Source organism: Pseudorasbora parva, chromosome 24, assembly GCF_024679245.1.
Source record: "Pseudorasbora parva isolate DD20220531a chromosome 24, ASM2467924v1, whole genome shotgun sequence".
Taxonomy (NCBI): domain Eukaryota; kingdom Metazoa; phylum Chordata; class Actinopteri; order Cypriniformes; family Gobionidae; genus Pseudorasbora; species Pseudorasbora parva.
This window is the reverse complement of record NC_090195.1, coordinates 37,452,780-37,466,091: the sequence shown is the minus strand read 5'-3', so window position 1 is coordinate 37,466,091 and position 13,312 is coordinate 37,452,780. Positions and strand designations below refer to the sequence as shown.

General features: G+C 39.6%; 1 protein-coding gene across 2 annotated transcripts in view; it reads right to left on the bottom strand.

Annotated features, from left to right (window-relative positions):
• Nucleotides 1-3,061: 3,061 nt before the first annotated feature.
• LOC137063834 (cadherin-7) overlaps nt 3,062-13,312 on the bottom strand; it is a 78,147-nt gene continuing 67,896 nt past the window's right edge. The window contains exons 12-13 of one of the 2 annotated variants that reach the window (XR_010901441.1): nt 4,613-5,292; nt 3,062-3,766 (exon numbers count right to left, since the gene is read on the bottom strand). Coding sequence is in view for 1 of the 2 variants with exons in the window: in XM_067435108.1 (XP_067291209.1) it covers nt 4,781-5,292 (512 nt within the window). In the remaining variant the exon portion in view is untranslated. Of the gene's footprint in view, nt 3,767-4,127; nt 5,293-13,312 lie in introns of those variants that run through there. The other variant, XM_067435108.1, reaches the window with a different exon arrangement.

Below are 13,312 nucleotides of genomic sequence, written 5' to 3'. Positions count from 1 at the left end.
CCAGCTCTTGTCCTCCATCACCTGCTCCAGACTGCCAGCTCTTGTCCTCCATCTCCTGCTCCAGACTGCCAGCTCTTGTCCTCCATCTCCTGCTCCAGACTGCCAGCTCTTGCCCTCCATCTCCTGCCCCAGACTGCCAGCTCTTGCCCTCCATCTCCTGCCCCAGACTGCCAGCTCTTGCCCTCCATCTCCTGCCCCAGACTGCCAGCTCTTGACCTCCATCTCCTGCCCCAGACTGCCAGCTCTTGCCCTCCATCTCCTGCCCCAGACTGCCAGCTCTTGTCCTCCATCTCCTGCTCCAGACTGCCAGCTCTTGTCCTCCATCTCCTGCCCCAGACTGCCAGCTCTTGTCCTCCATCTCCTGCCCCAGACTACCAGCTCTTGTCCTCCATCTCCTGCCCCAGACTGCCAGCTACTGACATTGCTGTATCTGTTAGTGTGCTGACAAAGATAATTATGTTTGTTTTCTTATTATGTTGCTGATTTATGTACTTCATATTTCTTACGGAAGCCATAGGGATGAGATTGCCATTTTTTAATGAAATAAAAGAGTGGTGGCTTTTGTTTTTTATTTGGGATTTTTTATTAAGTAAATTAAAATGATCCCCTCTTTAGTTAGAATCACTTTTTTTATTATTTTGGCCTGAACCCCTCCTGAATATCCAGGCTTCCTGTTATTTATTTATTTATGAATAAAATATTAACTTTTGTGTTCTTACTGTGTGGTGTTAGTGTGTGAGCTGATACAGAAAAGGGGACATGGTCATTAACCTTCTTTTTATTATTATTTGCCACTGGCATTCCCAACCCTAGATAGGGGAGTTTGCGACAGTGTAGTTGGATTATTTTCATTAAAATAAATTTGGTTCCACCAAATTATATTTAATATCTTACTACTGATGTAAAAATACATTTAAAATACAGTTAGCATGACAAGAGAGCTGTATAATAAAAAGCATTTCAGTCTCAGTTTAGCATTTGCTGCCTCATTTTTGTTTCTCTCTCTTGCCGTGACATAAATGCTAATCTTAAAATCTCACACACACACACACAGACACACACAGACACACACACACACACACACACACACACACACACACACACACACACACACACACACACACACACACACGCATGCACGCACGCACACACACACACACACACACACAGAAATGAGGACTGATGTGTCAGAATCTATTCATGCGGTGAATCCCTTGCAGACTGTATTTCTGTCCACTGAGATGACACACTCTCCCTCAGGCCTTGCTTGACATTAACATATCTCTTTTGGCAATTGATCATTCAGAAAATTGAATCTCCCCAAAGACTGGAAGCACTGAAACATGAAGAGCAATTAAGAAAATAAAATAGTCTTGTTTGGAATGTTAGAACAATCTACAGATTTATGGCAAGTTCTTTTAAGATTTAATCCAATTTCAGATAACATGCAATTTTGACTCGTAATTGGAATTGAAGGTATCGAGAAGGCTCTTTTGACTAGTCATACTTCATTGACATACTAGACATTATTTTTTGATATTTACAAATGTGTTTTAATTAGTTAAAATTGTAATTAAAGTTGTTTATAATTATGTTAGCTAGGAGGCGTGGTTCAGCGGAGTCAGCAACAGGAGATGAGCGGTGAGTGAAAGGTCTAAAACTGCACTTGACCAAACTTACCAACGAGAAAACACTTAATATAATCTCAAAATACAACTTAAGATCTGGTCACACTTTACAATAGAGGCGCACTAATATTCAGTCATGTTTATTAATGCACAGATAATCATAAGTTAATGAATAACTAAGCCAGGCATTAATGATAATAAAGAGATCTGAATAATAGATATAGTACTATAGGAATGGCTAATAATTAAATGTGTTATCGTGGAATAATTTACTATCAACATCTAGTATTAACTAACAGTGTAAATGTGTTAATTATCACAATGAGTCGAAGCCATGGACTTAATCTTCTTTGACTCATATCCACAATTTAATGTATGAACCTAACCCACATTGTGCACTCCATCAGGACAAACAGGACATTATTGAATCAGATGATCCATGACTAAATATTATGCCTTTCCAAAAATAAATAACCATAAACAGTTCAAAAATCAACCCAATCAAAGTCTAAAACACTATGCAAACGTAATCATGGAAAAACTGGAATGCAGGGAAAAGTGTTGAACAAAGCAGACCTAAAAATGTACAAACTGGGTTTCTAGAATTCCAGATGCATTTCATAAATCTTTATGTAACCTTAATATTACAGACAAACCTCTTTCTCCCAGACTCTTCTGATGCTGCTACACTTTCTTCTTTCTCTGTGTGCAGTACAGTATCTTCAAAATGTGTGGTGTCAATATCCCTAAGGATGGATTCTGTTTACCAGCAAGCGGAGATGGGATACATCCTCATTGCATTTGGTTGCATCACGGCAAATTAAAGAACACCTTGCTGATTTCACTGACATGACGCTCATACAGTCTAACCCTACACCTGGTATTGCATCACTACACATAAGCCAGGGATGCATATGGCATGCAATTAATGAGAAAGATGCCCTTTAATGTTAACCCTGACAAACAGGGCACTGATGTAATAAAGAAGCCCCAGCACATAAGCCCTGGACTGTTTCTGTGCATGATCCGAGTGCGGAAGAATGACTGTATGAGCCCAGCTGCCCAAGGAGAAACAGAACATACAGCAAGTGTAGCGGGACGAGGGAAGACAGACTCGGTGGGTGTGGCGTCAGGCCTCCAGAGACTTTTATTTTACATAAATTTAGGTTCAAATAAACAAGGGTTTAAGTGTCATAGCTGTGCCGTTTTGTATAAATCTATAACTGCATTATGTTTAATGCTAATATACAAGAAGAAGAAGAAGAAGAAGAAGAAGAAGAAGAAGAAGAAGAAGAAGAAGAAGAAGAAGAAGAAGAAGACTGCATACCCTTATGAAAGGAAAATATATTTACCAATATATTTTCTTGAAGTATATTTTAATATATGGAATACTATATTGATGGTATTATAAAATATATTATATATTCATGCAATATATTGCAAAATAAACAAATGATTGCCGCTTTCAATATATTGCAATATATTGGAAAATATAAATATTAAATCCCATATATGTGATGTTGCAATATATTTTTGTTTCGTAAGGGTATGAATAAAAGGGTATCATGGAGCAATGTCCCACAGATTTCACTGCTGCCTTTTAACTACAAAAACTAGAAGAAGACCAGAAACACTGGAAATGCATACTTTCTCTCTCCTTGAATTAGAAACGTGTCCCTTTCTTGGATTTTATTAGCTGGGATGGCCAGTTTGATATCACCAAGAAACTAAATATTTCACCTTTCCAATCAGGAATGATCTTCCTGACCTTTATAACAGAAAATGACCAACTACAGCTTTCTTCCATTTCTCAAAAGAATAACAAACATTTAATAGGCTTTTGAAGAACCCAAAGCTGTTTTATTGTTCACTCAACAGTATTTAAAAAAAAATCCAATGCAAATTTTAATTTATTGTATCTTCAACATGTAGAACTAAAAATAGTTCACACGTTTGTTTTCTCAGCTTTGACGGGGATATTTATCTCCAAGGGAAACCTTGAACTGCATTGCTTTGAAACCTCAGACTTTCAGCAAACGTATAAAGTCCTCAGCCTTGAGTAGCGACACACATCCGTGGAAGCTTTCGCTTTATTACACTGGTGGGTTTCAGAGCTTTGACCTCTCTCTGATGTCTTGCTGAAAAAAAGTTTAAAGCAATGTTATATTAGATTTAAGAAAATAGATTGCTGAACCTTTTAAATTTCAGTCTGATACTACAGGTCACAAAGTGAACACTCAAGATCTATAAACTCTGACAATCGGAGGTTTACAAAAACATTCCAATAATTATTTTTAAGACTTGCATGGAAAGATTCAAGCAAACAAACTATATCCCCAACACACTTAATCATTTGGAATGCAACCCTAGTTCATGATATCAAAAGTAAAATAAAACCAAGTTGAAACATGTGTCATTTAACCATGTTTAATGATAAAAATGTATATGTTTCTGGTCTGTTATGAAAATTACAGTTCTGGCTGATTATTAGGAATAACGTCATTAGGAATATATCCTAATTATATATCCTAAGATGCTCTTTTGGAACCCTCTGAACATTGACAAATTCTCTGAAGTGCAAATGTATGTTATGTTGTCCAAAGTCTTATATTATTCAGTGCACGAGGTTCCTCAGATCCGTCCCTTAACTGCCCTGCATAGAAAACAGTTTACTGGTCCAAGCCTCTGCTCCTTTTCAATTGAGAATACCATCTTAAGTGCAATTTGAACACATTCATAGTATCTATAGCACACCTTTAAACTAAGCTTTCAAAAACCCATGGTGCACACTACAGTTCTGTGAAGATGTGGCATCTGAGACGCTCTGCTTCCTGTAGTGGCACTCGCTCAGTGTTTAAATCAGACAACGATTGCACTGCTTGAAGTTGAACGCTCCTCTTGATAAACTTGCTCAGGTTTCTGTGATTAAGGTTGAAACTATGCAAGGCAGTGGCCAGATTGGAGGGACACTTCAGTACACCTACCAAATCTAACCCTGGTACCACACCTTTGTCTCTTTCAGTGATTCGACGAACCTGTTAAAGCCAACAAAAGAAATACAGACCTTACACATTGCCTTTACATCTGTAGAACAATAACATTTGTTATCTTGTTGAATGTTTGTAGGCCAAGGTTGGCCATGATCCCTGAGGCTAGGAGAACCCACTGCTTCCCTCCAGACTGCCGTACAGGTCTGCCAGCCGCTTGAAGCGCGGCCCACAGTTGCTGAGGTAGTCGTAGCTCTGCTCTGAGTCTGAGCGGGGGGATTCCAGCGAGCTCAGAGACCCCGCCACCGAGCCATTCCCCTCGAATGCGTAGGTCTGCAGCGAATCATACGGTGGTGCTGAGGGATCCGCGTCAGTCACTTTCAGTCTGTCCCAGATAAACTCTTGAAAGACAATGTTGTCAGGAAATGTTTTGTAAGATGTCCGAGCTGAAGCTGAGTATGGGTTGACAGACGATGTTTCTGGAGTGACATTCTGGACCTTTGAATCACGAATGACATTAAGATTACGCAGTGCAGCCATATCGAAAGCTTCTGTATCTTCTTCACCTCCTCCTTCATCATCATACTGAACAATGTTCTCCCGCACATCACGCTCGTCCTCCAGGAAAAGAGGCACTTTTCGTCTGCGTTGCATTGCCACGATCAGCAGCATCAGAACTAGAGGAGAGAAAGACATGCATGTTGGTGCACCAATATAATGGAACCAAAATTTGACACAATTTTCCACTCCGAACAGATATGACTTTCTTCTGTACATTTTTGAAGAACAACCTGATCACTCTTTTTTAACTCTTTCCCTGCCATTGACAGAAAGTTCCCCCATTTGTGAGAAAATGCTTCCCCACCATTGATGGAAATGTCCAGCTTTCTGTGTTTTCTGTTATATGGTAGGGGGCGCTATTACACATCTTCTGAAAGAGTATTGAGCCTCCCGATCAAAACACAGGAAAAGGAGCAGAAACAAGTGATGTCATATATAAGCAGATGCATATGTAAAAAAAAAAGATCAACATTAAACAGCATATAAATAAAAATGATCTAATGTTACTGCATGAGATGTGGACCCAGGACGAGCTCTAGGACAGTGAAGCTTTGGGGTGTTGATGGACGCGATCTCCTCCATCGGTGTTTGATTATTGCTCTGAATCGATGTCCTTTTCCAGTTTACTTCACGCTTGTATGACGGCAAACACTGTTCCATGTACACCCGGCTTTAAAAGGGTCATGAGAAATCAAATCCCTGATCTTTTAACATATAAAATTATGATCAAAGTTATTCAACTAAATATACAAATAAAATGTATGAATTAGGTCTTATTTAATTCTATAAACTATAATCCTGATCTGCCAGCATTGTCTCTCTCTGATAAATTAAAATAAGCTGATAACATCACTGTTTACTCCAGAACGACTGTACAGCCAAATCTAATTCTGTTTCTGTTTCAATAATGTTTTCTGTTTGAAGCTGTTGTGAAGCTGCTTTGACACAATCGGCATTGGAAAAGTGTTATATAAATAAAGATGATTGATTGATTGATTGATTGATTGATTGATTGATATAAGAGGTCTTAAATCTTCCTACAAGTTTAATAGAAACCATAATTTTCTTTATAAACAAAGCATTTCTTTAACCAAGCTACGAAAATGGTTTGTGTGGATATTGTGGGATCTGTGATGAAAATTAATTTGCATAGAATTCCTCTAGAGCATTACAAAGATGAAACATTTTAAATCATCTCAGCATAAGCCTGTCACTGTCGATCAGTCACGTAATGGCTGATGTCTGCCAACCCCAGACATGATCAAAAGCAAACCCATTATAATGACTGACGCTGTCTACACTGCACACAGTAGATGGCTGCCTGTTCAGTTTCTGATGGACTCTTCTGACAACAGGACAAATGGAAAAAGAAATCTTCTCTTTCTGGCATTCTGTTTGAATGGCTCATTTGTTTCTCTGTACAAACGTCAGAAGGACCCCGAATCAGGAGCAAGTGCAGAGCTGTGTTCTGTGTGATGTTAAGTGGGTTCCACAGCTTATTCTGATCAGGAACCATCCACGTAGCCAGGAAGAGACGGTTTGAATGATATGAAAAGGAAATTTAAACAGTGCTAAAAATACTTGTGGATTTTTTTATAAAAACATTCCTCCTCAGGCTCCATTACCATCTCACTCATTCTGCCACTTCCCCACATATTACAACCGAAAATAATCTACCACCAAACGTCAACCAGAAAATGCCTAATGATGCACCATCCATCAATTTTCCAGCAGCCAGAGTGAAATATTGCTCGGTGAAAGCAATATTTCAGTGATTTTAGTGAAACCTATAAAGATTCTAGATAGTAAGACATTCATACAGGCTTTCAGAGGCAGAAAGTCCAATACTTTATGAGATCACGTATGGAGACTATGGAGATGAAAACTATGGTCTAACTTCAAGGCTGAGGAACATAGCAGAAGTGAGTTAATATAAGGGTTGTAGTTCCACAAGCACTAGCTGTACTAATGTGTGGGAAGAAAGGCCCTGAGCCTCATTTACACTCCAGGAAGAGAGACATGACGCCTGAAAATTCACCCATTTCTGATTGATTGCACATGATGGATCGTTTGCACAATTTAATTACATCAATTCCTCAGGAAAAAAAAATTGGACCATGGAGATAAATGAAGAAGGCGACAAGGGGAGATTCTTCAAGTTCAATGGAAAAGAAGAGGGTTTTTTAAATACAATTTCAACTTTAATGAACAAATGAATAATGACTGTACAAACTGAATATTTCTTTACTCATCTTTGTGTTGTTCAATTCTTATGACCTTTATTTTTTGAACACAAAAGATCATTTTTTATGTCCGTCTCACGGTTCACCATTAAAAATGGCAGTGAAGGATCGCCTTCTTCAAGCTGACGATATATGCAGATGTTTTATAAAATAATACTGTGTGATTAATTCCATATTTTCCAATCATAACATCCTGATGCTGTTTGAGGGTAAATGAGAAAGAAGAGAAAACAGAAGACGTGGATTCTGACAGTAACGCTAGTGAAAATGGATGACATGTAAGAAAGAAAATGGGTGAAAATATGATAAAAGTGCCAAATAAAGAGTTACAAGAGGTTCTCCTGGCTTGCCCTTGATATTGGATGTTCTACCAAACCATATAAATAGAGAAGATGGCACATTATAGCAAGAATTAATTAGAGAGAGAGAGAGAGAGAGAGAGAGAGAGAGAGAGAGAGAGAGAGAGAGAGAGAGAGAGAGAGAGAGAGAGAGAGAGAGAGAGAGAGAGAGAGAGAGAGAGAGAGAGAGAGAGAGAGAGAGAGAATATGAATAATAAATGTTAGGTGAAGAGGCAATGAAAGTCAGCACTTATAATGAGGCTGGTAGACGATCTCATAAATGACCTGAAGCTCTGCAACTCAACCTGTACATGTAAGAAAGCTCATGAAGACAAAGAGAAACACTAGGAAAGAGACTTTAATATCAAATATACTGGATACAGGCCAACATAAACAAGAGCCGGCAAACACCGAGGGAGAACTGAGGATTTCTACACACGGAACTAATGAAGATTGGGAACTAATGAGATAACTAGACCCCAGGTGTAAATAACTGGACAACTCAGGAAACTTGGGGCAGGACTGATTAGACATGTGACAGCATCAGAGGATGGGTTTCATTACCAAAGATGAGTCTGATGCCACAGGGCACTACCCAATCTTCCCATTCCTGCCCAAAGACACGAGGACTCACGCTATTCGCACTAGCTCTGCCTAACAATGCCTGGTTGTGCCAAACAACATTTGAAAAAACACTCGTGATTTAACGCCTTCAGTAAAGCGTTCGGCTTATGGATCATTGTTTTGACGCGATCAACACGGGTTTGAATTCGCCTTTTCCAAAGCTTGCTCTTCTCTCTTTTCTCATCACACATCACATCAGAAAGGCATTTACTTTCAATAAAATTTAAGAAAATGTTCTAAATGTGGAAATAAAGTGCCAAACAAAATGTTGAATAATAATAAAAGCATTTATTGGGTAGGGAGGGCTTTTAGTGTCCCTTTACGGTGGCATCCATTTATTCATTTAAGCAAAAATATTAATTTACAGTATGTTATTATTGCATCCTGTTAATATACAAGAATACTGAGGTGCAAATAGTGTGCATCTGTCAGAATAAAGTATAAACTACATATAGTTACTAATTGCACATATTGGAAAGAACTGCTATTTTTATATGCTGTAAATAGAATATATCACTATTTTCACTTAGTAAATAGCATCTACAGATATTTTCACTGAGTGTAAATCTCATCTATTGGGCAAACGGCTTGGCAGCAGCCGACACACTTCACTGAATCTGTTCCTCATGCTCGTAGAAACCTGTTGATCTATAGGTGAGAGACAGCTGATCTATGGCTTATTATCTAAGTATGCATTTATTTACAAAACCACACTTTTTGTATACCGAAAGTATTTGTTTATTTGTTTGTTTGTTTGTTTAGTACAGGGGTATTCAATTAAAATTCTAAGAGGTCCAGTTAGAAAAAAATTCAGCAACCAAAGGTCCGCAACATCACAGTGACTAACCTGTGTCCTCATTCAGTGCCGCAGCCTAGTAGTTGTATGAAAATACGTAAGTAGCCTAGTCAAGAGACGACTGTCAAATAAAATGAAAGTAAAAATGTAATTATATTTCAACAATATTTATTGTCTGTTTATTTATTGAGCTGTAGGGAAATAATAAGTACTCTAATAATAAATGATCAATTTAAATAAAATAAAGGCTGCATTTAAAAGTATATAAAAAAATATAGCTTGAGTTTCCCTTTTACTTTTTAGTTAACTCCCTTTCACATCTTAAGTTTAAACACATTTTAAAATAACCAATCTCAACACATTAACTATTGAACAGCTTTAACACCTCCTTTTCTCTTTCTTTCCCTTTTATATCCAACTTCCACACTTTCTCTCTCTCAGTGAGCAAAGTGGCCCTTGCTTGTCCTGCCAGGATTTTAAATCTGGGCTGGAATGGTGTCAGGGCCATTCTCAGACACACGTGTAGGTGCTCATTGGTGAGCCTGGATCAATATTTGCTTTTAATAATGTTCATTGTGGAGAAAGCTGCCTCACAGTTGTATGTGGAGCCAAACATGGTAAAGATGTGCAAGCCTACTTTCCTAAAACCTGGGAAAGAAGTCTCTGAGACCATTTGAAGCCAGAAAGTGGCAGGATCAGTTTTTCCAAAATGCTCTTTGAAGGCCACATCTGCTTGGAGATCGACCAGTTGCATCGGTGTGACTTTCTTTGAGATCTCCCTAACATCTGTGATGAGGAATGGGTTCTGAATGAACAGGATGAGCTCCTGTCCAAGGCTGAAGCTGCCGAAACGCTTGCTGAAGTTTACAATCAGCTTGTCAACAAAGTCAACAAAAGAAGACACATCTCTCTCACCCTGAACCTGTTCCTTCACAGTTGGAAAGTGTGCACAGTCTGCCAGCAGGTCTTCCCCAAACAACACAAGTTTCCTCTGAAAGGAGCGGACAGATGTCATCAGATCACAAACTGAATTGTCCTTGCCCTGTAGCTTTAAATTCAGTTCATTCAGGTGTGAAGTGATATCAACCAAAAAAGCTACAATATCCATCTTCTTGTCATCCTCCAAAAAGAGAGAAAATGTTGTTGCCTTCTGGCTCTTCAGCTGTGCCAAGTAAGCTGCGATTTCCCCTCGGATGGACCAAAAGCGCTCCAACACCCTACCTTTGCTGAGCCATCTTAAGCCCCGTTTCCACCAAAATTACACGGAACAATTTGTACCAGGAACTTTTTCTTTCTTTTTCTTTTTTCTTCCCCCCAGACCTGCAGCTGTCTGCGTTTCGATCGCGATCTAAAGTTCCGAGAAGATTAGGCAAATTAATTCGGTGATGTAGGACTGCGCGCGACTGAGCCGTTATCTAAACCGATCTGGTGTTTACATGTGATGACTTTCAATCACAATCATTTTGTCATGCAGTTTGTCTGCCGCATCAAAAATGTCAACGCTGTTTTCTCCAGCAGCTGGAGTGTGTTAACTGTAGCCATAGCAACTCTAAATGGCATTATATAAGCTATTTATTTGTTGTAAAGTGTAATAATCATCTCAGAAAAAAAAAAATCTTCTGTCAGGCGCAGTTAAAGTAAAAACTGCCTGGGGCAATATACGCTGTGTCATTACTCCAACATTATCTTCATAACTTACGAAATAAAAAGTTTAGCCCTCAGAAAAATGAGCTTTCCTCTCTCGTCAACATGAGCGCGGCACGTGCTGTCTCGTCATGTAAGGACGCACACTTAAAAGTAATCAGTCAGGTCGTTTACATGGTGAAAAAAATAATAATAACGAGTATGGAAGAGATTCAAGCTGTGCTGCTTTTGCTGGTTATGTATAGGTTTACTAAGGTAATTAACAACGACAGAAAAGAGCACTAATATGCAGATTCAAATTTAGATTCAGATTTAAAAATGCCGGTTGAACTAAAGGCTGCGTGAGCTAAGCCAATCAGCATGTTCAGCGCCCAAGTCCCGCCCTCGAAAGTTCCTGAACTTTGAAAAAGTACTACCTCGCGAGCAGGGCCGTTTGGAGGGGGAAATATTTACCCTGAACTTCATTTAGACCCTGGTTCCTGCGGTCTAAACACACCGAGTACCACCCAAAGCTCCTGGTTCCTGGGTAAAGTTCCTGTGGTGGAAACGCGGCTTTACATTGTTGTGTAGCAGAAGGTCATCAGCATTTGCATCCACTTCTCTGAGGAATTCCCTGAGCATGTGATGCTGATGGGAAGAGGAAGCTCTGAGAAAGTTTATCATTCTCATCATTGTGTTCATCACCTCAGCATACTCGTCTGACAGGGACAGGACTGACTGATGAATTATGCAATGGTAAGAGATGAGTTGTGGATTGTCATCTTCACTCTTGCCACAGCTCCTCTCTCTCTCTCCTCACCACGCCAGGGCTCCATCTGTGGTTATTGAAACCACCGGCTTCAGCTCTATTTCCCTCTTCTTTAACATCTCCTTTATAGCCTGGTAGATGTCCTCTCCTTTTGTACTGGCCTGAAGGGCTGTGACACCTAACAGGTCTTCACAGAACTCTTCCATGTCCTTGTTGAAGAACCTCACAAAAACGAACAGCTGAGCATTGTCAGACACATCAGTGGACTCATCTACAGCTAAGCCTATGCATGGTGCCTTGTGAATTGCTTCATCCAGCTGAGCTAGCACATCATGGGTTAATATTTCTGTTTTATTTGTGGCTGATGATGCTGACATAGGTATTTGCTTGATTTTTACACACGTCTTCTTTTTGTTTTCCCTCAAATAAGGTTTCAGCACTCATGCACTCCTTGACAACCCCTCCATCAGTAAATGTTTTTTTTTGTTTGCCCAAAATCCAAGCAACTTTAAGGGAACATTCATTAGCACGGTGTTGGGCAGTGAATGAATGTGTTAGGATTCTGCTGGATCGATCATATTGGGCTTTTAGATCGGTTATTTTCTCTGCCCTCAGTGCGGATTTAAGTGGGTATGTTTGGTCAAAAGATTTGTGCTTTGTCTCATAGTGGCGCTTCACATCGCCGCTTTTAATAATCGCGACAGTCTCTGAACATATGAGACATACCGGTTTGGAACTGCCCGTGGGAAGAATGAACATGTAAGAATCGGTCCATTCTTGATTAAAAGCTCTGTTTTCGCTGTCCACTTCTCTTTTTTTATAGCACGCCATGTGAAACGTTGTCTCTCTTTCGTCTCGTCTCTCCCTGTGTGTGTGTGTGTGTGTGTGTATCTCTCGCTGTCTGACTCGAGTAGAATCATGTGACATGATTTACAACGCATGCTATTGGTCTGTGAGTTTCCTGGGCCGCGCGAAACCAGTACCATAGATGCTAGAAAAGCTGCGCGGATTAAAATAGAAATGCTCCGTCAAAAGTAAATAATTATCAATAATGAATGGGTTATTGGTCCGGGTCCGGACAGAACGGCGCCTGGGTCCGGATCGCGGTCCGCATATTACTGACCTCTGATTTAGTAGATGAAAAAGGAAACGCAGCCAACACGTGAATATCATGGGATCTCTATTATATAAAAAGTTATAATTCATATGTAAAGGAGGTTACTTTGATAGAAGATAGCTTAGATTGATGAATTTACTGGTCACTTACATATAGTTACTTCATATACATTTGTGTTATTTCATAGTGTTTATAAAACCAATAATAAGTAGTAGGAGGAGGTTGCAAACTTTTGAGTGGTAGTCTACTTTAACTCTTCCAAAACAACAAGATTCCCTGCCTTCCCTCCTAGCTCTATGGTGTGTGTGTGTGTGTGTGTGTGTGTGTGTGTGTGTGTGTGTGTGTGTGTGTGTGTGTGTGTGTGTGTGTGTGTGTGTGTGTGTGTGTGTGTGTGTGTGTGTGTGTGTGTATGTGCGACCTGGTAATCCCTACGTTATGGGGACAAAATGTCCCCACAAAGATGGCAATATCCGAAATCCTTGTCCTTGTGGGGACATTTTTAGGTCCCCATGAGGAAAACATCTTATAAATCACACAGAAGGAGATTTTTTGAGAAAGTAAAAATGCAGAATGTTTCCTGTGATGGGTAGGTTTAGGTTTAGGGGCAGTGTGTGTGTGTGTGTGAT